The 24659-nt window shown below is 42.9% G+C and overlaps 1 protein-coding gene across 1 annotated transcript in view; it reads left to right on the plus strand.

Moving 5' to 3' along the window:
* LOC142432628 (uncharacterized) overlaps window positions 1-24299 on the plus strand; it is a 38880-nt gene extending 14581 nt beyond the window's left edge. The window contains exons 6-10 of the mRNA XM_075537850.1: window positions 6310-6524; window positions 9882-9933; window positions 15196-15322; window positions 15801-15902; window positions 17295-24299. Of these exons, the coding sequence (XP_075393965.1) occupies window positions 6310-6524; window positions 9882-9933; window positions 15196-15322; window positions 15801-15902; window positions 17295-19093 (2295 nt within the window). The 3' untranslated portion in view covers window positions 19094-24299. The remainder of the gene's footprint in view (window positions 1-6309; window positions 6525-9881; window positions 9934-15195; window positions 15323-15800; window positions 15903-17294) is intronic.
* Window positions 24300-24659: the final 360 nt, after the last annotated feature.

Genomic DNA, 24659 nt, shown 5'->3' on the forward strand with positions numbered 1-24659 from the left:
CCTGCTGGGTTTGACCATGTGTCGGCTGGGACCACACGGTGATCAGACATTAGCCATGACTAGGGAGTTTTATTTGGGAAGGTAACAGGTTTCCACAGACCACATTCAGAAAACCTCAAGGACACGGTAACTGCTCCACGGCAGCGCCTTGTCTCACCCAGCAGCCAAGTCTCTGATTCTCAGACTGTCCACAGGGTCCCTTGGCCGGTGCCTCCTTGGACCAGGAAGCCTACCCGCTGCTCTGCCTCACTCTCACAACAGGGCCAATGCGGCTCCTCTGCCACTTCAGACAGGGTTTCTCAGGTGCTCCACTTCTGACTTGGAGGTGACGATGGGAATCTGTCCCTGCTTCTGAGGTGCCTCTCACGCTCAGAAGCATGGCCAAACTGACCAACCTTCAAGTTAAGAGTTCCCTACACCTATTTGCATTGTCTCAACCAATCATTTGGTGGGAATTACAAAGAAGTAGCAGGGCCATAAGTCGTTTCACTTCACTATGACTCCAGAATTCATACAAGGGAGAACTCTAGTCTTGAACAAGCAACCTGTGATACTGTATAATTAAAAGATTGTGATGGTTTGTTAAAGCTTATGAGAGGTGAAAGGAGCATTTATCTCAGTAATAAACTTTTTATGCAATTTAGCTAAAACTTCTGGAAATGGCTACCTTGTGTTTTGTGCTTGAAGTTCGGAATGTGTTGCTATGACTTCCAATTGTCTATGCTCCAAGCTGCTGTACCATTCCATCTGATACTAGCCCCTCTCCATTTCCTTTTGCACTATTTTGTCCCTCATTTATATTTGGCCCCTCTCTGCAACTTCCCCCAGAATTGTACTTACGGTTAAGTGGTTTTTTTAAGGAGGTAGCATGGTATAATACAGGGTCAGGTTTCGGAAGCATGTAAGTAGAATCCGGAAGACTTCCTGGCCTTGAGAGCATGTCATTGGCCAGTGCAGGACAGCTCACTTTACGGCATGAGCTCACGCAAGCCTCTGACATGCATGGCCCCTCAGCACCCTTTCTTGGCTACAAGCCTAATTTGAGCAGTGACATCATACATTCCATGTCCTCTGAATCTGGCGTGGGTTTCTCACAATATCCAGGCCTATCAGATGCATATGCTGGGACAGTATAATACAGCTCCCTAGAATCACCGACTCTAGATCAAAGTGCAGCATTTACCAGACATAGCATCAGAATGCAGGAAGAAATAGAAAAGGACATATGAAAATGATAAACGGGGAAAAAGCAGAAAGAATGTCAAACTGTAGGGGTTACAATAAAAAGTAGTACAAGTTGTTTACTTTAAAAATCAATTTGATTTATAGTGGTTCGTGGAAACCAAATAGAAAATTGTACAAAAGAAAAGCCAAGTCCTACCCAGAACCTTGGAAGTTATATATAGATATATGCATATATCTACCTGTGTATATATGTAATTTGAGACCCATGCATAACCACGAAACTCAGCAGGATATTTGCATTTGATGGATGCCATGAGGAGCAAGTTTTGAATTTTGAACAAGCAGCTTACGGTTGGAGGTATCAAAAAAAAGCAATACGTTCTCCGACTGGAAGTTGAAGGGCCCCAGTAAGTAGACAACCTGGTATACTTGCTTCAGGTGACTCCCTGTGGCCACCAAATGAGTAGAAATGGGAGGGGGTTGGGGGTGGAGGTGGAGGTGCAGAGCTCAGCAGTGAAGAGACAAGATGTTTGAACATACCCCATGGCACCTGTTGACCTCGCTCACGTGAACTAGAAATGAGAGGGAGGTGACACTAGTCTGAAGTTCAAGGAATTAGTGGATACCGGGACCTCTGGGTGGTGCCCACCAACCTAGCCCTTAGGGGCTAGGGATGAGGGATAAGTGACTGGCTATTCTGAAGTGCAGAGAGGTTTGTAGGTCCTCAAGACTATTGCAAGGACCCCATTGACCTAGCTTGGCTGGCTAGGCATGAAATAATCATAACCAGAGCAAATAGCTGGTTGACACTGATTTCATGTAAATTACTGTACTCTGGTCACTTGCTCTGGACTGGAATTTGCTATGGATATAAATGCGCAAAGTTCCAACTTCTTGTCTCAGACACTGGCTTGATTCTCTCAACTCACTGCCATGGAATCAGTGCTAACTGAGTGGCCTTACAGGGCAGGGCAGAGCTACTGTGTTAGTCTGGGTTGACTAGAGAAACCAATTTCATAGACACTCATGCATAAGAAAGAGCTTTATATAAAGAGTAATTGTATATTAAGAAAACATCCCAGTCCAGATCAAATCCACAAGTCAAACATTAGTCCATATGCCCAATACCGGTCTATAAATTCCTCTTCAGACACAAAACACATAAAATGACACTGAGTGCAGGAAGATGACAGGCCAGTGGGTGGAAAGTCATGTGGATCCAGTGGCAGTTGAAGCATCTAAGCGCTGGTGTGGGTCTCCATGTGGCTTCTCCAGCTTCAGGGCTCTGGCTCTATCAGGGTAGCTCCATGTGCCTTATCAACAGGAATATCTCACAGGGAGTGAGTGTATCTGGCCCCATGAGCTATTTATCTCTGTCATGCCTCCAAATAAGAGGTCTTCAAGCTGCAACTTAATTGACAGGCTAAACTCCATTCCTTCATTCTTAATATTCTCAAGTCGACACCAGATTATGTAACTACCACAACTGCCTTGTGGGTTTCTGAGACTAACTGCTTTGATAGCAATGGGCAAATTAAATATTGGCAACCTAAGACAAATAAAGATGAAATATACACATTTTGGGGGGGGTGGCTTTAAAAATTTTATTGGGGGAAGTGTACACATTTTTCGAGTGTATAAAAATGGAATGGAAACAATGTTTGACTTCTAGACAAGTGGTGAGGAGGGGAATTGGCACCAGTATCACCCCAAAGCCAAGTATTTCTGTAGTCAAAGGTCATAACAGCTCCACACGCCAACCTTTTTACCAATGCTGACACCAAGCATCCACCCCACAGCCATCTATCTGCTCTGCTGGGTTTATACTCCATTGCAAGGGCCACCGAGAACTCAAACATAGTACTCATGATTGTGGGCTTTATTGGGGAAGTAGCTGGTTACAATTCAGAGTCACATGCTCAGGATACACTTATTTTATCAGCTTCTTAACAGCCATACTTACAGGCAGGATACTCTAATTCTTGGTCTAGGCAAGTAATAAACTGCTCTGGTGAGAAAGCACACCACTGGGAATGGAAGCTTTCTGCCATAAAACACAGCTTTCTCCTTCCATGGACCAGGGAATCCACCACCCTGTCTGCCACCGCAGGACCGCTGCTGCCACCACTTCGCTGCTTCTGGTCATCATACATCTCTTGCTGTCTGCCCAATTGGAATTGTCTGTGTACTCTAGACAATGAGAGATTTGGTTCTTCAACAGAGGGCTGACTTGGATTTTTACTATTGACCCCAAATCTAGGCATTTTGATTAAAGCTTTATGATTGTATTATACCAGAAAAAAAATTACTGAAAGTAGCAATGAGGCTACTGGAAACATGATCATCAAACATCCATTATATAAAAGAGAATAAGCTTCCCTTCAAAATTCATTTTCTATGGCTTCTACACCAGAACGACTATTTGGAATTAGGAATTTTGGGAATAATTTGAATTACCATAGGTACTATCCATAACAATTTTTAACTTTAAAATATGTGTTGTGGTTAGTCTCAAGTATCACGTGGATTTTAAATTACATTACATTTATGAATTAAGTTTTTTGGCACCTTCTATCACCAAAAAAAATTAGCTCAAAAGCACTGATTTTACCATTGATTTCAAGTGTAGGAAAGAATAGCAAATATAACGAAGAATAAAAACCAAGCATCTATGTTTAAAAGTATTGCTATTATTTAAGCAAAGGTTGATGACCGAAGTTAGCAAATCCTTTACTCTCCATGTCCCCACCTTCAGGCTCTGAGTACAGGGGTGAGTCTATGTCTCCTGAGACCATGAGGAAAATGGTAGTGATCTGAGGGTTTCAGGATGGAGCTGCACCTTTTCACAGGCATAATTGCATATTTCACGTTTTTATTTGTATAGGAGACACAGATAACTGAAGTGCCTTTAATGCAGAGAGGGGCTCAGGAATCCTGTCTTCAAAACCACCCAAAGGGAAATTACAAGCACACAGAACAGCTAAAAACCACACAACTGCTAACCCCACACCCTGGAAAGAACAAGCAGGCTACGTTAACCACCCTGCCTCAAGTTCTTTCTTCATTAAGCCCAAGTACCAACCATGTGCAGTTAACAGGTGAGTTCAGAAAATTATGTCTATTTGGGGTTCCCAAAGCGGGTAATCTTAATAGAGTTTCTCAAAGGACACAGGAATAAGTTACAAGAAAATTAGAGACTGTATTTGTAACACATACACAAAGTCAGGAAAATTGGGCTGAAGGGTTTTGTTTGTGTTTGTCTTTGATTCATGGTGATGCTTGGTCTTTGAATGTAACAAGGGCTGGCCTATGAGAATTTCAAAGGACACTCATCTCAAAACTGGCGAAGAGCACAAAATTCTTTGAGGAAGGGTTTGAGCGATGGAAACACTGCCCTCAGAAGTGTATAGGCCCAAAAGAGATAGTGTCTGGGGTCTTAAAGGCTTGAAGGTGAACAAGCGGCCACCAAGCTCAGAAGCAAAAAAGCCCACATGGAAGAAGCACACCGGCCAGTGCAATCACGAGGTGCCAAGGGACCAGGTATAAGGCATCATGCAAGAAAAAAAAACACGATATAAGTGTGTGTATGTAGGTGTATATATGTGTATATGTATATGTATATATATATACCATATTAAATGAAGGGGGAAGTGCAGAGTGGAGACCCAAGGCCCAAGTGTCGGCCAATGGAGATCCCCTCATAGAGGGGTTCAGGAGAGGAGATGGGTTAATTAGGGTGCGAGGTAGTACCGATGAAGAACACAGCTTTCCCCCAGATCCTGGATGCTTCCTCCCCCCAACTACCATGATCCGAATTCTACCTTGCAGGGCTGGATAGGACAGAGGCTGTACACTGGTACATATGAGGGCTGGAGGTACAGGGAATCCAGGGTGGATGATACCTTCAGGACCAAGGGTGTGAGGGACGATGCTGGGAGAGTGGAGGGTGAGTGCGTTGTAAAGGGGGAACTGATTACAAGGATCCACATGTGACCTCTTCCCTGGGAGAGGGACAGCAGAGAAGGGGGGAAGGGAGACTCCGGATAGGGCAAGATATGACAAAATAACGAGGTATAAATTACCAAGGGCACACGAGGGAGGGGGGAAAGGGGAGGGAGGGGAAAAAAAAAGAGGACCTGATGCAAGGGGCATAAGTGGAGAGCAAATGCCTTGAGAATGATTGGGGCAGGGAATGTATGGATGTGCTTTAAAAATTGATGTATGTATATGTATGGATTGTGATGAGTTGTATGAGTCCCTAATAAAATGTAAAAAAAGAAAAGAGGAGAAAAAAATGATTAGGGCAAAGACTGTACAGATGTGCTTTATACAATTGATGTATGTATATGTATGAACTGTGATAAGAATTGTATGAGCCCCTAATAAATTGTTAAAATTAAAAAAAAATAAATTAAAAAAAGAAGTGTATAGGCCTAGAGATAGAGAAGCAATAGGTGCATCTTTCAATATCTATTTAATAAAGGATTCTTTCTATATGAGGAACTCTGGTAGCGGTGTGGGTTAAACACTGGATTGCTAACAGCAAGGTCATACAATCAAAACCACGCAGCTGCTTTCAGGCAGAAAGATCAGATTGTCTGGGCTATAGGCTCCCGCAACGATTCAGTCTTAAACAACTCCCATATTGCCCTAACGAGTTAAAATCAACTCTATTTCCGTGGGTTTGGCATTTGGCTTGATTCGGTGGCAATGCTTTTTTACCATGGAAATATCTCACCTGTTCAGTTTTTACGTTAAACTGTAAAAAAAAAGTTAAAAATAATCTACCGAGGGCAAGTCTGCTGGAGATTCAGGCGTTTTCATGGGATATAAGCGGGCCACCGGCTCCATAAAAGTCAAAACCATTTTTTAAAAAAGAAAGAAAAAAAGCCGACCTTGCTAAGTAACAGTAACCCGAAGCGCACCAGGTGGCCGGGAGGGCTGAGTCCCTAGGCATCCTCCTTCAGTGCTTCTTCCGACGCTCAGGCCCCGCCCTGCGTGCTACGTCATCACCGGCCGCGCGCAGGCGCAGTTGCTTCCAGACGCGGAAGCTGGCGGGCCGAGAGTTAAGTCCCAGCGGGTGAGTGACTTTCCGACTTTCTGGTTTAAATCCGCGCTTCGCAGCCTCGGCCGTCCCCTGGCGGCTCCGGGGGTCACTCTGAACGTTCAAGTCCCGGGCTGCCCTTGCCCGCCTCCAGCGACCCCTGCTCCGCCGCCAACCGGCCGGCCGCGGCCCTTGGGGCGTCAGACGCCCGGGAGCGGGTCCCTGCACAGGCCTTTTCCTGCGCCGCTCCCGCCCCGCGCCTCGTCCAGGCCTCACCGGGGATGGATGCAGGACCGTCGCCCCGCACCTCACGGACCACTCGCCGGCCCTGCGCCTCCTCCCTGGGCCTGGCCTTTTGAGACGCCCACATCTCCCCCAGACCCGGCCGCCCTGCGCAGCCTCGGCCCATTCACCGACCCCCCTTATGGAAGTGCGGGGACGCGGGGGAGGGAGGAAGGGGTCCTTGTCGTTCCGGTGGCACCTCGCGAGCTTCACCTCCCGTCGCATCCCTTGCAAAGTACGCCCTTCTCGGGCAGCGGGCACCTCACTCCGTGTCTGTGCCCGTGTGGATGAGAGGCCGGGGGAGACAGGGCCACTGTGAGAGAACACAGCTCTTGAAGAGAAGGAGGGAGAGCCGTGACGCGATGCCAAAATAGAGAGGCCTCGGAGGGGCGCCTGCAACGACAGGTGCCAAGGAAACCGGGAGAAAAGAGAACAAATCTAGAGAAAGGGCGAATCTTTTACGAGTGAAAAACAAGCACCAAAAACTTACAGCCATTGAGCCAATTTCAGAGCAAGATAGGAAGAGGAGCCTTTAGCAGTAGGAGTCGGGACCACAAGGAGGGGAGGCATGGCAGACGGGTGGGCGAGATGATGGACGAGGCCAGCCGACGGAGCAGTTTGGTCCAGGGACAGAAAGGCGTGCAGGAGGGTGGTTTGAAGATGATAGGGAGAAAGAAGGAGGGAACAGAGTGGGTTTGGCAGAACAGGGATTGAGGGCAGAGGGAAAGTAGACAGGGGAGAGAGTAGCAGGAATATTCGGAGATGAGGGACAATCAAAAGACGGGAAAAGAACCAACAAGAGGCGAAGGCGAAGCAGGTTGTGGGAGTGGGACCGAACTGGTGGAGAAGGGCGACTAGAGAGAGCAACCAACGCGAACTCAATGCCATTCATTGAGTAGATTCCAATCCAACAACCCTACGGAGTCGAACTGAGTAGTTCCCTCGGGTTTGCGAGGTTTACGGGAGCAGACAACCTCATTTTTCTCCCACACAATGACTAGTGGTTTTGAACTGCTGACCCTTGCAGTTAGCAACACAGTGTGTAACTCACTATACCACCAGGGCTGGAAGAAAAAGAGCGGAGACTGAGGGGGCAAACACAGAACTTGAACAGAAAGACAGGGACAAATGGCTTGGAGAGAGTGAGAGAGAGAGAGAGAGACATAGAGAAAGGAGGCACCCTAAATCTAAATGAGCGGGGAATTCGTGGAATAACGGATGCTTAAGTTGTGACATGCTTTGTGGCAGAATAAACCTATTTAAATTTTGTGTAAATCATAAGAGTTGTGAAACCTGGGTCTATAGTTTTTCATCTGAATAGGACTTTCATTGCAATTATCATCCTCCCAAAGATAGTGACTTGTCTTCTTCGGGTCACCCTTGTCTAACGTCTGGGTATATGTTAGGGATAAGAGGGAAAATGGGGCAAGAATTTACTCGCTCTGTGTCTCAACCTGATGTCTTGCTAAAGGAACACTTGCAGGTTCGCTTTTTCTTTTCCCTTCATTTTGTACAAGTTCTGTGAGCTAAAGCGATAGAGTTTCCCCCCTATCCATTTAACTGTTAAGATTAACGTTTTACTTAGTGAGCTTACACCTTTTTGTTGTTTAAGTTGTGGTGTAGAAATACTGTATAGATTTGAGTATAAGCTGACCCGAATATCACACAAGGCACCTAATTTTACCACAGAAACTGCATTAACGATGTGCTGAAAAACTCGGCTTATACATGAATATATATGGTGTATATAGGAAAACATACAGCTCCTATCTTTTTTAAAAATTATTTTATTGGGGGCTCTTATAGCTCTCATCACAATCCATCCATCCATTGTGTCAAGCACATTTATACATTTGTTGCCAAACATTTCCTTTCTGCTTGAGCCCTTGACATCAGCTCCTCATTTTCCTCCTCCCCATGTCATCATTTCTGAATGTAATATAGTCCCAACTTTTTACACCTTGGTCTCTGCATTAATTTTTCATTTCCAAATTGTTTTCCCTTTAAACTATTCCGTGTCGGGATCAGATTTCAAGGAGCTACATGCTTTCTAGTATGTCATAGATCAGAAACCTTTTGGGGGGCCTCGTAGAGGGAGCCAGAACCCGATCGGATGACCTCGTTTTGCTAGGTCTCCGAAGTTCCCCACCGGAAGCAAGCGGTATTCACATCACTTTCTATCACTCTCTGTTAGTGGAAAATGTTTCCGGGTGCTTAGTTAAAAAAAAAAAAAAAAGCATAGCATCAGTAATGTTAGACTCTTTCAGGGTGTGCTTTGCGGGATGTGCCTGCTGCCTTATGGTAGCACACAAAGCGTGGTTTCAGGAAGCAGTGTGCTGCTGCGTTCTTTTCCTTAAGTGGTCTGTGTGGTATTAAACTGTGAGCTGCTAGGTCGCTGTTCTCCTCAAGCCCCGCCTTCCTGCCCTGCCTTAACATGTTGAAGGCCCTGCTGGACTGACCTGGACCTTTGTTCGGAAAGAGCCCATCTGTTCTGATGCAGACATCTGCTCGAGCCGATGTCCAGATTGAACCCTTCTTTGATCAGCAGCAGGTTGCATGGTGGAGCACTCCTCCTGGAAACACTTTTCTCTCGGCTTTCAGGCACTGAAAGGTTCTTTCCATGTCCATCTCACTGTGGATTTCCGGTTTCTCTCTCTTCCCTGATCCTGTGTCAGTTTCCTCTTCTGGTTTCTCCTGAACTTCCTGGTCTTTGAATTGAGGAACATCCAGGACATTGCCCCTTGGACCTCTTTTCTATCCACACCCATGACCTCTATCATCTCAGGCTTTGAAACAACTTGACACTTCCAATTTTACATCCGTTTCTGCTCCATGTTTATTCCCCCCTCCCCTTTGCTCTTGTTTTCTTCCACCACCATGCGACCCCGTTCCTACAACTTGTTTCACCTCTTGTTCGCTGCTCCAATCTTTAATTGTTCCCTTTCTTCGTATGTTTCTGGTTCCCTCTCCCCTGTCTTGTTTACCATCCCCTGAAATTGCTCTTCTGGGGTGAGCCCAGGCTCAGGAATAGTTAAAGGGATTTGGTGACTCCAGCACTGAGCACTAGGTCTGCTCAATGAGGAGCTAAGAGGGTTTCTGCACTTCGTGGAGTGTCAGGGGCTGCACTGTCATCTGAAGGGCAGGTTAGTCCCGCCCAGAGCCCCCTAATTATAACCCAGAGTGCCTTCACCAGACTGGGAAGGTAATAAAATTACCTGTTCTTCTCCTGGGGGCAGGGAGCATCTCTTTCCATGATGAGAGAGAGAGTGGGGTGCATGTGTGCATGCAAAAGGAGATGTGTGAACTGTAACCTTTTAACAACTTGTTTTTGACACTCAGGATTGACTTCTCAAAAGTGATCTTTCCTGAGGAAGCCCGGAGGAAGAGGAAAGAAAGAGGTGTCCAGAATGGCTCTGTTCCAGGTAACGGTCATGTCCTCATGGGGAGCTCTGTCCTCTCCTTCCTGAAATGCTAGCTTAAGAATTTGCTCTTCTTCTCTTGACTCTGACATGCCCTCCCTGACATATTTGCTCACATCCACTCAGGGCCTTCCTTCAGTCCCCTCCTGCCACCACACAGAGTCCATCTCACTGTGACTTGGGCACCAGGGCCTTGCGAAGAGGCTCCATTTGGGGAGCTTCGTGGGAAGGACTTCATACCAGGCCCAGGGGAGAGATGGGGTGTGGGTTCTTGAGGATAGGCAATTGGGTGAGTTTAAGGGCCAAAGCTAAACACCCTGTCAGCTCTCTGTGGACCAGCATTGAAGCAAAGCAAACCAAGCCAATCTTGTTGCTATCCAACTATCTCTGACTCATAGTGAGCTTTTAGAACAGAATAGAGCTGCCCCATGTGGTTTCCTAGACTGTAATCTCTAAGGGCTTAGACTGTTGAGTCTGCTGTGGAGCAACTGATGGGCTCGAACCCCTGGACGTTTTGCTAACAGCCATGCACTTCTCCAGGACTCCTTTGCATTAACGCAACTGCATATTTATGGGTGGGCCCCGCTGAAATGCCTAGAAAAGGAACCTGATGCGGGAAAACCCGTTTGTGCCTAAATTTATAATGCATGTGAAGCTAAGCAAGTGAGCCAGGGCACTTCCAGTTCCAAAATATCAATGATTTGGCATGGGAAAGAAAGTTCAGTGATAGATGCCCGTGATAGCAGAAGTCTGTGATGCAGTGTGTGTTTGCTTATGTGACCTTTCTGCCCAGCATTTATGGAAAACAAGTCTGGGAAGAGATTTCCTAAATGACTAGGTAGATCCTGAATAAACTATTGACGACTTGACAGTTTGATTCCTTGTTTTTAGCCCCAGTGGGGTCATTGACAAGCCCGAGTTGATTGACATTTCCTGGGTAATCAAAGAAGGGTTGGCCTCTGATCCTACCGAGAGGATTGGTCGGGCTTCAGTCTGGCATATTTCTATTGAAATCTCATACTTTTTGACTGTGAACTGGGTGAACCCCGTGTTTTGTTAGGGCTGTTCTTTTGGAGTGTGGGTTGCTCTACATTTCTGCACTCACTGATATCTTTCGTAAGTTATCACATGCTCCAATAAGAATTACGTTGATGGGCCTGTGCGTGTGTCTTTATGCCTGTCAGTAAAACCCATTGCTGTTGAGGCAATGCCAGCTCATAGCAATCTAATAGGAAAAAGTAGAATGGCCCCCAAGGATGGCCAAGGCTGTAATTGAATTTTCACACCCACCTGGAAATGGGTGGGTGGATTCAAACTGCCAAACTTTCAGTTAGCCGAGCATTTTAACCACTGCATCACCAGGGTGCCTACATCCTTCAGTAACGTCTAATCGTTTCTTTACATAGAGATGGAAAACTCTTGTACGTAAGTGTGATGATATACAAGGGGGCTTCCAAAAGTTTGTGGAGAAATTGAATTACAAAATAATGGGATTTACCCATGAACTTCTGGAAACTCTATATGTGTTCTTGGAAACGTTGGCTGTTGCTACAATTTTGGTAGCTGTGAGTTGTATTTTTTAACTCTTAGCCCGGAGACTGAGTAATTGGCCAGCTGCTAATGAGCAACTTGTTATGTGCACATCTGTCTACAGTTCAAACAAACCAGCCGCTCCCTCCGTGGAGAAAGACGTGGCATTGGGCTTGCATAAAGAATGAAGCCTGGGCAAGAATTGACACGATGGATGGATGGATGGATGGATGGATGGATGGATGGATGGATGGATGGAGATAAGAGCTGTACGAGCCCTCAATAAGATGATTAAAAAAAAACCCCAAAAAAATGAAGCTTTGGAAGCCCTCTGAGGCAGTGCTCTGTCCTGTGGGTGGATTTGAGTTGTAATTGACTCCGAGGCAACAAGCTTGCTTTTATGGATTTTCTTTCAAGGAAAAGATTTTCCATTATTGTTGCCAGTTCTTATAGTACATTCTTTTTTTAAGGTTGCAGTCATGTCATTTTTGAATCATTGAAAATTTCAGTTTGTTGATTTTCTCCCTCCCTCCCTTCCACTTCCCCTGGTTCTGGCTCAGGCATCCTGCGCAGTGAGGGGAAAGGCTTCCATTGTTTGCTGAAGTTTTCTTGCTTAGTAACAGTTTGCTTTTTAAAAATTTTAATGAATTCATTCGTTTGGCATGATTTTAAATTATCCAGTCATTTCTTTTAAGAATCACCTTCTTGGATAACTTTTTAAAAATTTAATCACTTAAATTAATGCATAACATCAATTCATTTTCTAATCTCAAATCATTTTTATTAACTGTAGATTAGAATACATTTGTTTATGTCTAAATACCTAACTTTAAATGAATAAAATTGCCTTTGTGGTTTAACAGATGTGTATTCAGTTGAGCCTTGAGTTAAAGTTTTCTGTGTTCTGATTTTTTTTTAAACATTTTATTAGGGGCTCATACAACTCTTATCACAGTCCATACATATACATACATCAATTGTATAAAGCACATCTGTACATTCTTTGCCCTAATCATTTTCTTTTTTTTCTCCTCTTTTCTTTTTTTACATTTTATTAGGGACTCATACAACTCTTATCACAATCCATACATATACATACCAATTGTATAAAGCACATCCATACATTCCCTGCCCCAATCATTCTCAAAGCATTTGCTCTCCACCTAAGCCCCTTGCATCAGGTCCTCTTTTTTTTTCTTTTTTTTCTCCCTCCCTCCCCTGTATTCTGATTTTTATAGAATATTCCTAATAACCTAAGATAAAATAATGTTCATAAATATCATTTATACATGTTCTTCATGCCAAAAATGCTAAAGCACACATGAGCAACATAATGGGTGATCAAAAATCATGCAGAAGTCATTCACAGGCAACTTCTGCTTTCAGTCACTTTGTATATGTGGGTATTCACGGGCATGTATGTTCAAGCCTTTGGTTCTGTAGAAAAGGCACATCATCTTTGAGTAAGTACTTTATGTCTCTTGACACCTGATAATATTCCTTAGCTCTTTCCTATGTCTTGATTCTCCACACTGTAAGGTTGGTCGGATAATAGTACAAAGCGTATTAATGCACACATTTCTGAGGACTGTTCATCCAGCTTTTGTTGTTGGTCTTGAACATATTTTGGATTTTCTTTAATGTTATACATGTTTCTTATCTCCTGAATTCTTAGATTTCAATTCTCAAGCCCAACTACCTAGGTTCAGGAGCTCATTCTGTTACTTACTAGCTATTTGACCTGAAGTACATTTCTTTTTAATCTCTAACAGGGCCAGTAATTTCTCAAGAGTCATTATGTTGTTCTATGAATTATTCCACGTTAAGCCTTTAGCGTAGTGGTTAGCGTATGGTAAAACTCTAAAAGCAGACTGACTGCCATCAAGGCCATTCTGACTCATCACGACCTCATCAGATAGTAGAACTGTACCCTGGAGGTTTTCCAGACAGTAAATCATTACGGGTATAGAAAGCTGCAACTTTGTCTAGCAGAGTGGCTGGTGGATTTGAACTGCTCACTTTGTAGTTAGCAGCCCAACTCAACCGTACCTACTACGCCACCAGGGCTGCTTAGCATTTCATAAATAAATTAGCCAGAAGGTTTAGTTGTTTCTCTTACCATCATTTTCATAGTACTTGATTCTGACCTTGCTTTAAAGCAGCGGTTCTCTCCCTGTGGATCACGACCTCTTTGGGGGTTGAACGACCCTTCCACAGGGGTCGCCCAGTTCATCACAGTAGCAAAGTTACAGTTATGAAGTAGCAACGAAAATAACTTTATGGTTGGGGGGTGGTCACCACCACATGAGGAACCGTATTAAAGGGCGGCTGCATCAGGAAGGTTGAGAACCACTGCTTTAAAGCCTGAGCGTGGACTCAGTTATCCCTGAACACACCACTACTTTTGTGCTTTTACTCTCCCGGAAAAGTGAATGTCACTTGGTCTGTGGGAAGTTCTGTTTGGCACTTCAACCAGATGGATTGCCACAGTGGCAGAAATAATGGGCAGTGGGCTCAGACATAGGAACAATAGTGCGGGTGGTGCAGGACCGGGCAGTATTTTGCTCTGTTGTACACGGGATCGGTCTGAGTTAGAACTGAACTAGTAGCATCTAACGGCGCCACTTCTACATAAACCTGCTGGAAATGTTTGCATCTGTGTATTTCTCGTATTGTCCACAAAAATGCCATCCCTAGCAATTTAGTAGGCTTCCTATCTGGTGGAAAAGTAGAAGAAAACCAAATTCTTTTTGGTAGCTGCCATTCAGTTGCCCCTCTCCTGGTGACCCAGGCATCATGGAGTGAAACACGGGTAAATGGGACTACTGCGATTTTAGGGGCTCCCACTGCACCAACGTTTAGTTCCTTGATACAGTCTTTGTAGTTCCCTCCAAATGACTGGGTGCAGGTGACTTGGACTCGGGCATTGGCCGGTTTTGCCCTTCAGCTGGGTGTAAGAGTGAGCCCTCTCAGAGGCAAAAACAGAGAATGGCTCAACCAGCAGGAAGAGAGAGCTGCCAGCAGAGTACATGTGTGACGTGGCAGCGGCAGCAGAGCCTCTAGCTCAGACCATACGACATTGCAGAGGAGCAGGCTTCTCAGCCCAGGAGACAAACACAGCTTCGTAGCTTCCAGCAGGAGGCTGCCTTGCAGCCTCAGGTGTCCTTTGGCCATTGATCAGCGCTAAAGGATCTGCATAGCAGCACAGAGGCCAGGGGAAGCACGTGGCTGAGCGACCGGGACTGTTGTCTGCCGGCACAACTGAGGAGAGACACTGTGGACACAAGGGTTTACCCTTAATGGTTTCTGATCCTGACTTATAGTAACGTTGTGAGCATTGTCTGAATTCTCTGGGGCCACTACAATCGATTGCCAAACCTAGCAGAGAAGTAGAGTGCCCTGGGAGGGACCGTTAGTGTCAGAGCAGGATAAAGAAAGCTGGAGGTGGGACGCTTGTCCAGCCTCTGCCTTGTGACAGTCAACCTTGGGGCTGGAGTCGATTTCTCCTCTTCATTTATTTGTTTAATACAAGAGAAAGTCAAACAGAGCCCCTTGCTCTGTCCTCAATTGCTAAAGCTTTCTTCCTAAAACAAAACTCAGAATATGTAACTTGTGCAATAGTATCTTATGTGGATCTGTCGGAACACTTACATCCACCTATCGATCCTTATGCGTCTCTTTATTTTCTGGGGGAAAGAACATTCTCACCTGTTCATAGGGTGTTTTCCATTACAGGAAGTGCTCTCATTCAAGGATGTGGCCGTGGAGTTCTCTCAGGAGGAGTGGGACTGCCTGGACCCTGCTCAGAGGACTTTGTACTGGGACGTGATGCTGGAGAACTACAGCAACTTGGTCTCCCTGGGTGAGCATCACTTCTCTGCAGAAATCAGGGCCTTCCCTTAGGTAGTTCTTACTTCGCCTGTGAGTCTCTTGAAGATCCCTGCCGTGTTGGATGAAACCCACGTTCTTAAGACAAAATAACAGTCTGTTCAGAAATGAAACATTTTGGAAAGCAGCATCTGGTACTTAGCTTCCTCTTTTTTACCAGTGGACTATACATTTCACACTAGCGTAGTACTGGTTAAGCACAAAACCATATGGCTAGATTTTAATATACGCTAGATTGTGACTTTACACTGTGCTTTTGATTTAGTGGTTCCTAGAAGAGAGCTAGGCGTCAGCATATTTTCAATATTCCTTAAGCATTTCGAAGGAAGCAGTTAGTGAACATGAAAACCTTTTTCTGGAGAAACCTGTGATATTCTCAGCTGAACAAACAGCTTGGATTGCATCCTAGAAAGTCTGCAGCACATTGTGTCTCTGTTTTTTCTGGAAAACAGAAGTCTCTCTTTCTGAGATGAATATTATCTCCATATTGAAGAAAGGGACCGCAGAAGAACCCTGGACCGTGGAGAACAAGGTGAAAATAGTGCGAACCCCAGGTAAGTGGGAATGTGTGCAGATGCGACTCTAGGTAAGAGCTCGTCTCAGTAGAGAACAAGGCAGCAGTCGTAATGTTGAGTGTTGCGCGGGAAACCCCCTACGTGGGAAAACACATCTATTTCTTGTGAACTTTTTATCAGAAATGTTTCATTACTCTGACTCCTGCCTCAACTATTTATCATTCGTGGAAAGATGGTCTTACTTGTTCCTCTCACTTTTACCTGAAGTAGTACCTACTACATGAAAGTTCACAGTTTCCATTTAAATTCATTGGAATTTTCCAAGTTGGAAATTTCTGATATCTTGAGAATGCACTGAGTTTCTTTTGTTTGCTTTTTTAATCAAGTTGCTGTTTTAATGTGAACCCATTAAATTGATTTTCAATCATTTATTACATAAAATGGCTTTATTATAGCATGTCTTATGTTTTCTAAACATATTGGAATTTGTTTAAAATCACTGAATTTTTTATTGCTTGTTCCCTGTTGACTCAGACCCCAGTGCTTGTCCTAGATTTCTCTGGCCATTTTTGGCTACTTTGTCACGGACCAACTCTCTTTTTAACAGCCCCCCCTCCATGGTCTCTGGGGAACTTCCCTCATTTGTTTCTACACTTCACTGCCACTACTAGCACCACCCTTCTTGTACGGGTCACTGTTCATTCTTGATGATTTAGTTATTTGTTTCTTACGAGTGCTTAGAAGTCTGGTGGTTCCGTGGTAGACTTCTGCCTTCCGTGCTGGAGACCCAGGTTTGATTCCCTTCCAGGACACCCAAAGCACAGCTATCACTGAAGTTAGTGGAAACTTGCATACTGGTGTGACGTTAAACAAGTTTCAGTGGAGCTTCTGTTCTAAGACTAGGAAGAAATGCCGATATCCAAAAACCAACCAGTAAAAACCCTATGGGTCATGGCAGCCCGATTCCTTTGTACAGGGTTACTTACCATCAGTCAGGACTGACTGAATATTGGCTAACAACAAAAATCATCTTGATTTTGTTCTGGTGGTGATACGTATAAATTCATTCTTTATTAAATCCAGTTAAGTGCACATTGACTTCTACTGATTCATAGATATAATTATATATCTACAAATACTAACTGTAAGAGCATCCCTCATTTTATGTCTCTTATTGCAGAGATAAAAAGAAATCCAAATATGATAATACATCATTTGAATGAGCTTTCCTGAAAGTAATTTGAATTACATGTAATTACTCCTTCTACAATAAGGAGGTTTATTAACTTTGTATCATAAGCCTTTGAAGATTATGATTAAGAAGCGTTACAAATATGCTCACCGTATGGATTGTTTTTAGAGTGATACATTTTTCAATATTAAATGTGTTTCTAGCTATAGCTAATAGGAATGGTTCTTTATATATTTTAGATGTCTCTCCTACATGTACGATTGAGGACTTATCACCAAAGGAGAACGTTAACAAAGGAGAATTATTGCAGACAGTGATGTTAGAAAGACCCGAATATCCTGGCATCGAAGATTTTGACTTCAGGCAAGTTAGGCAAAGTACACATGAGTCTGAGAGTCAGTGGGGAGATGATGAAAGAAATGGCAAAGGAGTGACTGTGACCTGTGCCAACGATTTCACTGTGAGAAGGGACCCACGTGCTACCAGAGGTCAAGGAAACAAGTATATGCCGTGTTTTGAAAATAAGATTGAACTAAGCTTTCAGTCACATCTGTCTGAACTGCAGCACAGATACAACACCAGAGAGAAAATATACGAATGTATGCAAGTAGAGAAGTCTACAAACCATGGCTCGGTTTTACCATTTCAAAGAAGCCCTCCGACTCCAAATACCAACATCTTTAACGAATATGGGGAGGTCTTCATGCATCCTTCGTTGCTTAAACAACAACATCCCAAAACTCACCTTACCGAAGAACTCTACAATTATAATGCATATGGGCTGGATTTTAGCCACAGGTCAATATTTACCAATCTTCAGGGCATTCATTCTGTGCAGAGACTTTATAAAGGTAGTGAGTGTGACAAAGCCTTTAATTGTGGATCAAAAATTACTAATACTGGAGAGACCCCATACAAATGTGAAGTATGCGGTAAGTTCTTTCGGCAGAACTCAAACCTGGCAAATCATCTGAGAATTCATACTGGAGAGAAACCGTATAAATGCAGCGAATGCGGCAAGGCCTTCCGGTGGCGCTCAGTTCTCACGAAGCACGTACGAATCCATACGGGAGAGAAACCATACAAATGCATCGTGTGTGAAAAGGCTTTTATCCAAAGAGCAAACCTTGTGAAACATCACCGGATTCATACAGGAGAGAAGCCTTACAAATGTAATGAATGTGGTAAGGCTTTTATCAATAAGTCCAGCCTTGTGGAGCATCAGAGAATTCATACCGGGGAGAAACCGTACAAATGTAACCATTGTGGCAAAGCCTTTAAGTGGGGCTCTAATCTTACTAGCCACCTGAGGACCCATAATGGAGAGAAATTATTTAAATGTAATGTATGTGGTAAGTTCTTTACTCAGAATTCAAGCCTTATAACTCATTACAGAATCCATACCGGGGAGAAGCCTTACGAATGTAATTATTGTGGTAAGGCGTTTATCCACAATTCAAGTCTTGTGGAACATCAGAGGATTCATACTGGAGAGAAGCCTTATAAATGTAATCAGTGTAGCAAAACATTTAAGTGGGGGTCAGTCTTCGCTAAACATCAGAGAATCCATACCGGAGAGAAGCCATATAAATGTAACGTATGTGGCAAGTTCTTTACTCAGAGTTCCAGCCTTACAACCCATTATAGAATCCATACTGGAGAGAAACCTTATGAATGTAATGAGTGTGGTCAGGCATTTATTCATAGTTCGAGCCTTGTGTATCATCAGAAAATTCATATTGGAGAGAAGCACTGTAAGCGGGCGCAGTGTGCCAAGACTTTTACCCAGAGTGCAAGCTTTATGGGAAATCAAAAAAATCATACTGGAGGGGAGCTTTGCAAATGTGATGACTGTGGTAAGGAATTCATTCATTCTTACCAGTCAGTTAATGAGCGAATCCGTGCAGGAGAGAAAAGGTACAAATGTAATGAATGTTGGAAAGCCCATTTCTCACTAGATATCACAGAGTCCATTAGAGAGCAAAATTTTATAGATGTAAAATATGTGGCAGAGTCCCTGGGTGGTGGAAACAGTTAACCTGTAACTGAACACTTAGGTATTGGGGTCCACCCAGAGGCACCTTAGAAGAGAGATGTGCTGATTTACTTCTGCAAAATCAATAGTCCTTTACTTTCCTACAAGAGAGTACTTTGGGGTACAATAGAGTACTTTCCTACCCTGACAGACATGAGGTCTCCATGAGTCGAAGTTGACTTGATGGCAACCGGTAACAGGTGTGGAAAAATCTTAACTATGAATTAGTCGTTCTATTTAGGTTTGTTATTTCTGTTACCTTTTTTCCTCCACTTCATATTAGTTTATATATTTTAATTTACTTTTTGTTCAAGTGTTCTTCTAGGGAAAACAGAGATACGTAAAACATCTTTTGAAAGCTACAACGTGAAAACACACATAAGGCCATTGTAAATACAAAGTACATGCTCTATCTAAATATGAACACAGCTAGTCCCTTTAAATCTTTAGTTTAGAATTAGTATTAAAAGATGAATATTCATGAGTTTCCCTTAGTGTACACAGTGGGAAAGTGTTTTTTTACTTGTAAACAAATAACTTTAGTGTTTATATATTCGCCTCTGAAGTAATTTTCATTAATTCCACTGTGGCCAATCTACAGAAGCGAGATGAACTCTGATTTTCCTAGGACTGCCTTAATAGAGTACCAAAAGCTGAGTAGTTTCAAACCACTGACTATTAATCTCAGTGTTGGAAGCTAGAAGTCCAAAGTCAAGGTGTTAGCAGGTTTTGGCCCTTGGAGAACCTAAGAAAGGCTGTTGCGTGCTGCTTCTGGGGGTGGCCGGTCCTCTGGCATTCTTTGCTTGTGCGCGATTCCTTCCATTCATCTCATTGTGATCTCCATATGTGTCTTTATCTCTAAACAAGCAAACAAAGCAATTATGAAGAGAGAAAGGATCATCTTTATCATCTTGACTGATTATATCTGTTATAACACTATTTCCAAATGAGGTTGTAGTCACAGATAACTGGCAGTGAAGACTTCAACATATCTTCTTGAGGTCACCAACAGAGTCCCCATCAAAATCTGCTAGGAATATTGACTTAAATGATCCTGCACAACAAGGGATGTAAAAATGTTACCAAATTAGAAAAGGGGAAGGTGATTTGCTTTAAAAAAAAGAATTCTTGTGGTCAGAGGGTGAGGCCAGTGTGAGTGTACAAGTATGTGTGAATTAAACTTGTAGTAGTGCCAAACGAGGGACCGTAAATCACTTTTTATTAACTTGTATTAGGAGAAGAGGGAAGAAGACATAAGAATTTTTAGTAGTCAGAACTCAGAAAATGAATTCTGGTTCTTGCAGATAACACTGCGTATGTATTCTGGAAGCTCCCAACTCCTTCCTTGATTGGTTGGGGAAACCCACTTTTCTTCATGAAGATATCAACGCTTGATCTTTCCCGCAACACACATGGGCGCATTTGCACAAGACGATTGTTGAAAAGTGTTGTAGAATATTGTTTAGATAAACTGAGCTACTTTTATAGTTTCAGGAAAACTAATTCCGGACATGTTTTCTTGTGTTACTCATGTGGATCAGTAATTTTACTCAAAAAGGAATTTGTCAAAGACTATCAATATATCCATTTGAATTGTGTTGGGAATATTTTCTTTTTCGATTCTCTTGACTTCAAGTAGCTTATCTTCTACTAGGATAAGCCAGTAGAATGTACATTTAAAGGAATAGAGTGACAGGGTATACTAGTTTTAAAAGTTTTCTCAAGTTATAAGTGTATGATAAAGTTATATTTGAACAGAACCATAAAAGACTGGGCCAGGCATTGACAAGGTGGGAAAGTTGAGAGGTCTTTCTTGTGGTCAAAGTCTTATGCGTGATCAGTCAAGCCTCACACTGTAGGGCAGACCTCCTGGGAAGTTTCCTCCACTCGTTACACTTGGTACACGGCCAGTGCAGTGCCATGTTCTGGAGAGAGTTGCTGTCAAGGACTCAGCCACTCACCTCCAGAGTAACCAGGCTTATACACATTTCTAAGGGACCTCATCCAGATCTACTTCATGGGAACCTTGGTGAGTTTTTTCCTCTTAACTTTTTTGCTTGCTGTATCTGGCTCAGTAAAAAGGCTTAATTTTATTTGTATTTTTGTTCCTTATCCTAATTGACTCCTTCAAAGCCTAATTGCTCACCAAAAAGCAATGAGGTAGAGGACATAAGAGAAGATTCCCCAGATAGGAAAGACTGAAGAGTGCCCTAGACGTGTGTTGCTGAGACATGTGGTACGAAGCTCCTGTTTCCTAAATCAAACCTACTGCCATCAAGTCAATTCCGACTCACAGTGGCCCCTATGCAAGGGTTTCCAAGACTGTAAATCTTTTTCTTTTTTTTCCACCCAAGACTAAATCTTTATGGAAGCAGGCAGCCTCCTCTTTCTCCAGTTTTTCTGATAAAAGACAAAATTAGAGATTTCTGGAAGTTGCAATGTTTTATTACTTTTGGACTTGATACTCAACATGTGTAAACGTGTTGGGTGTGTTCTTGCTTATTTACTCCATTCTAACGAGAACACAGGCAGCCCTAAAAAAGTTTTTCATGGTGACCCATATGGGGATTATATTGGACAAGTTCATGTAGGGCAGCCTCAATGTCAGCAAGGATTTGGAGGTAAAAGTGAATGAACAAATAGGGGGAAAAAAATCATTCGTCAAATATATAAGAGATTCGATCCCAGTTGTTAAGACTTGTTTTGCCTGTGGTGGCAGATTATTTTATACAGGAGTGATGGCTTCATCACGCTATTAGTGATTCAGCTGAGATCCGGTGTCTGCTTTGAAGTATTTCTTCGTACGGTTTTGGGATTTGCTGTCATCTCTCATGATTTATACTCCTTGAGCAGTGATGATTAGTACTTAGGCATGTGTGCCCTGAACCAGCAAGCTCAGGATGAAATCCTGCCTGCCTCGCTTATTTTATGACCTCAGGCTGGTTTAAATCATATGAAGACGCTAAGGCACTGGTAATCTGTGGTGCCCCCTCCTCTGCTTACTCATGCATTCAAACAGGATATGCGAATTATATCTAGGGGCTTCAAGAACTCTGTAGGGAGAAACTTTCAATTCCACTTTCTACAAATTCTTGATGCCTCTTCATATATGATTTATATGTATATATGTGTATATATGTGTGTGTGTTTGAACTGATGTAACTTCTTTTTAATGCAACTGTATAGCACTCGTGATTGAACACAAAAGTGGTGTGTGCCATTTTAGCAAAATGAGATGAACTGAATTTTAGAACTTAGTGGTTGTGGGTACTAAAGTCTTTCCCATAAGCCACATTTTCTACGAAAGTAATACTCCACAGTATTAAATTATTGGCCCATGTTAGTATTAAGCATATACTAGATTGTGTTCGTGTGTATGCCAAGCATTTTAAAGTTAAAGTCATAAATATTGTTTACAAAGCGTAGGACATTACTTGTAAATGGTTTATTGTTAAAAAATAACTTGGTTGATTTTATTGCAGTGGTCAACTTGCTCAGATTCACTCACATTTGCCCACCATCTGGGACTGGGTTCTCATTAGTTTGCCAAGAATGTGTGAGAGCATACCCTTGGGTTTGTGTCATTGCAAAGAGTATTACTGGCCTTCCTGGCTGGTGTTGCTGGATCAGCAGACATGGATGTACAAGACAGTTCTCTCACAGTGAATCAGAGACCGGTTATGCAGTACCACAGCCCAAACTTGGATCCAGCTGCACGTTGGGTAAATGTAGCAGGAGTTAGCGTCAACAGCATGCTCCACCTCTTCTTTAGGAAAAATCAATTATATGCCCCCAAGACACCCACTGAGACAAGGAATTCCTGTTACAATGGAGGGGACTGATATCATTACTATAGCCGAAACCATTTTCATTCGTCAGTTCCCTTCCATTGCAGTGCTCGCTTTACCTTGTGTCCTGTCTGCTTGGCGTATATGGGTCTTCGTTTTGGACAACGAGCGCCCATGTGTTCTTAATTCCCTAAGCATGAACTTACCTTGGTCATCAGGCAGTCAGTCTCTATAGTTAGTGTTGCATACAGTAATTCTGTGTGCCTTCTCCCCTCATATGAAAAATGGTTGTAATTTATCTCAAGGAGTGTTTGAAAGTCTTGGTCTGCTTGAAGTGCTTAGCATATATATTACTTGGCTTATTTTTTAAAAAATCTAATTTAAACCTAAAACTTCCATATTCATTTTACAAGTTTTCTTGCACAATTGAAACAAAATGAAGAGAGTATTTTATACACTTGGAGCTTTGAACCATTTTTATGCCAGTGATTGAAAGAGCATACTGGTACAATAATGGTGGGTATACAAGGGTAAGTAAAAAGTATTGTTACTAGGGTTCCAGTTAATGCATGCCTAGGTTTATTCCAAATAAAATGTATTTAAACACGTCTTGGTGATTAGTGGATAACTGCAAACAAGTTCTTTTAGAAATACACTTATCTTAGTCTCATTAAGGTGCCTTCACACGCACACGTGCATGCACATGCACACACACAAAGTCCTGTCAGAGCAGTGATGTCTGACGGGGCTCAGCTGGGCCCATGTTAGTCAAGGTAGAGAAGCCTGCCTACAAGATTACAGCTACATCATTGGGATTCCCAAGGGGTCATCTTGATAGATTTTCTCAAAGGACACACTGGATAGTCATCTTGGGGACATAATAGGAAGAAGTATCAAGAAAAGTGAAAACCACTCACAACAATAACAGGAACATTGTGCAGAAGGTTTATTTTGTTTTCATCTCAACGATGCACCGCTCCTTTGAGGGTGGCAATGGACTGCGCTACGAAACTTCATTGGGAAACCTCATTCATACCGCACCTCGGATCTTTCGAACCCTTACTCACTCTGCAACTCGGATCTTTCGAAACCTTACTCACTCTACAACTGATCTTTCGAACCCTTACTCACTCTACAACTGATCTTTCGAACCCTTACTCGCTCTGCAACTGATCTTTCGAACCCTTATTCACACTACAACGCGGATCTTGCTCCTTCAGACTTCTCTCTGTTCCGAGAGCTCAAAGAACATTGACAAGGAACATGATTGGATTCCCTCAAGGATTCGAAAGCTGATGTTTTAACATGGTGTAAAAGACTGAGAAATGTCGGAGAGATGGAAATACCTAGATGTAACAAATGCTGAGAAACAATAGCTTGGTTTGTTTATTTAATAAAGGTTTCTATGATTTGTAGCATTACTTTTTGACTTACGATGTGTGACATTATACATTGATAGAACCCATAGGATACAGAGTAGACCTTAATGATGCAACATTTCTAAACTCTAGTTAATAGGCCCTCAGTGGAATGAATGTAACAAAATAACTATCATACGTGTATCCAGCCACCTTATTGACCCGGTGATTCCATGGGAAAACCAGTTAACAATTTTTGTTGTGATTGCTATACACTTAGACAAGACTAAGAAGTGTGGACAGGGGGTGGAAGCTAAGCTTATCATGGGAAGTGGAAACATCAAAAAGACAAATTAGCTTTGAGTTTGAGACAAGAATTCATGCCCTTTTAATATAGCTATAGATGTCTAAGTACAGAAATAT

This window comes from Tenrec ecaudatus, chromosome 18 (assembly GCF_050624435.1).
Source record: "Tenrec ecaudatus isolate mTenEca1 chromosome 18, mTenEca1.hap1, whole genome shotgun sequence".
NCBI lineage: Eukaryota > Metazoa > Chordata > Mammalia > Afrosoricida > Tenrecidae > Tenrec > Tenrec ecaudatus.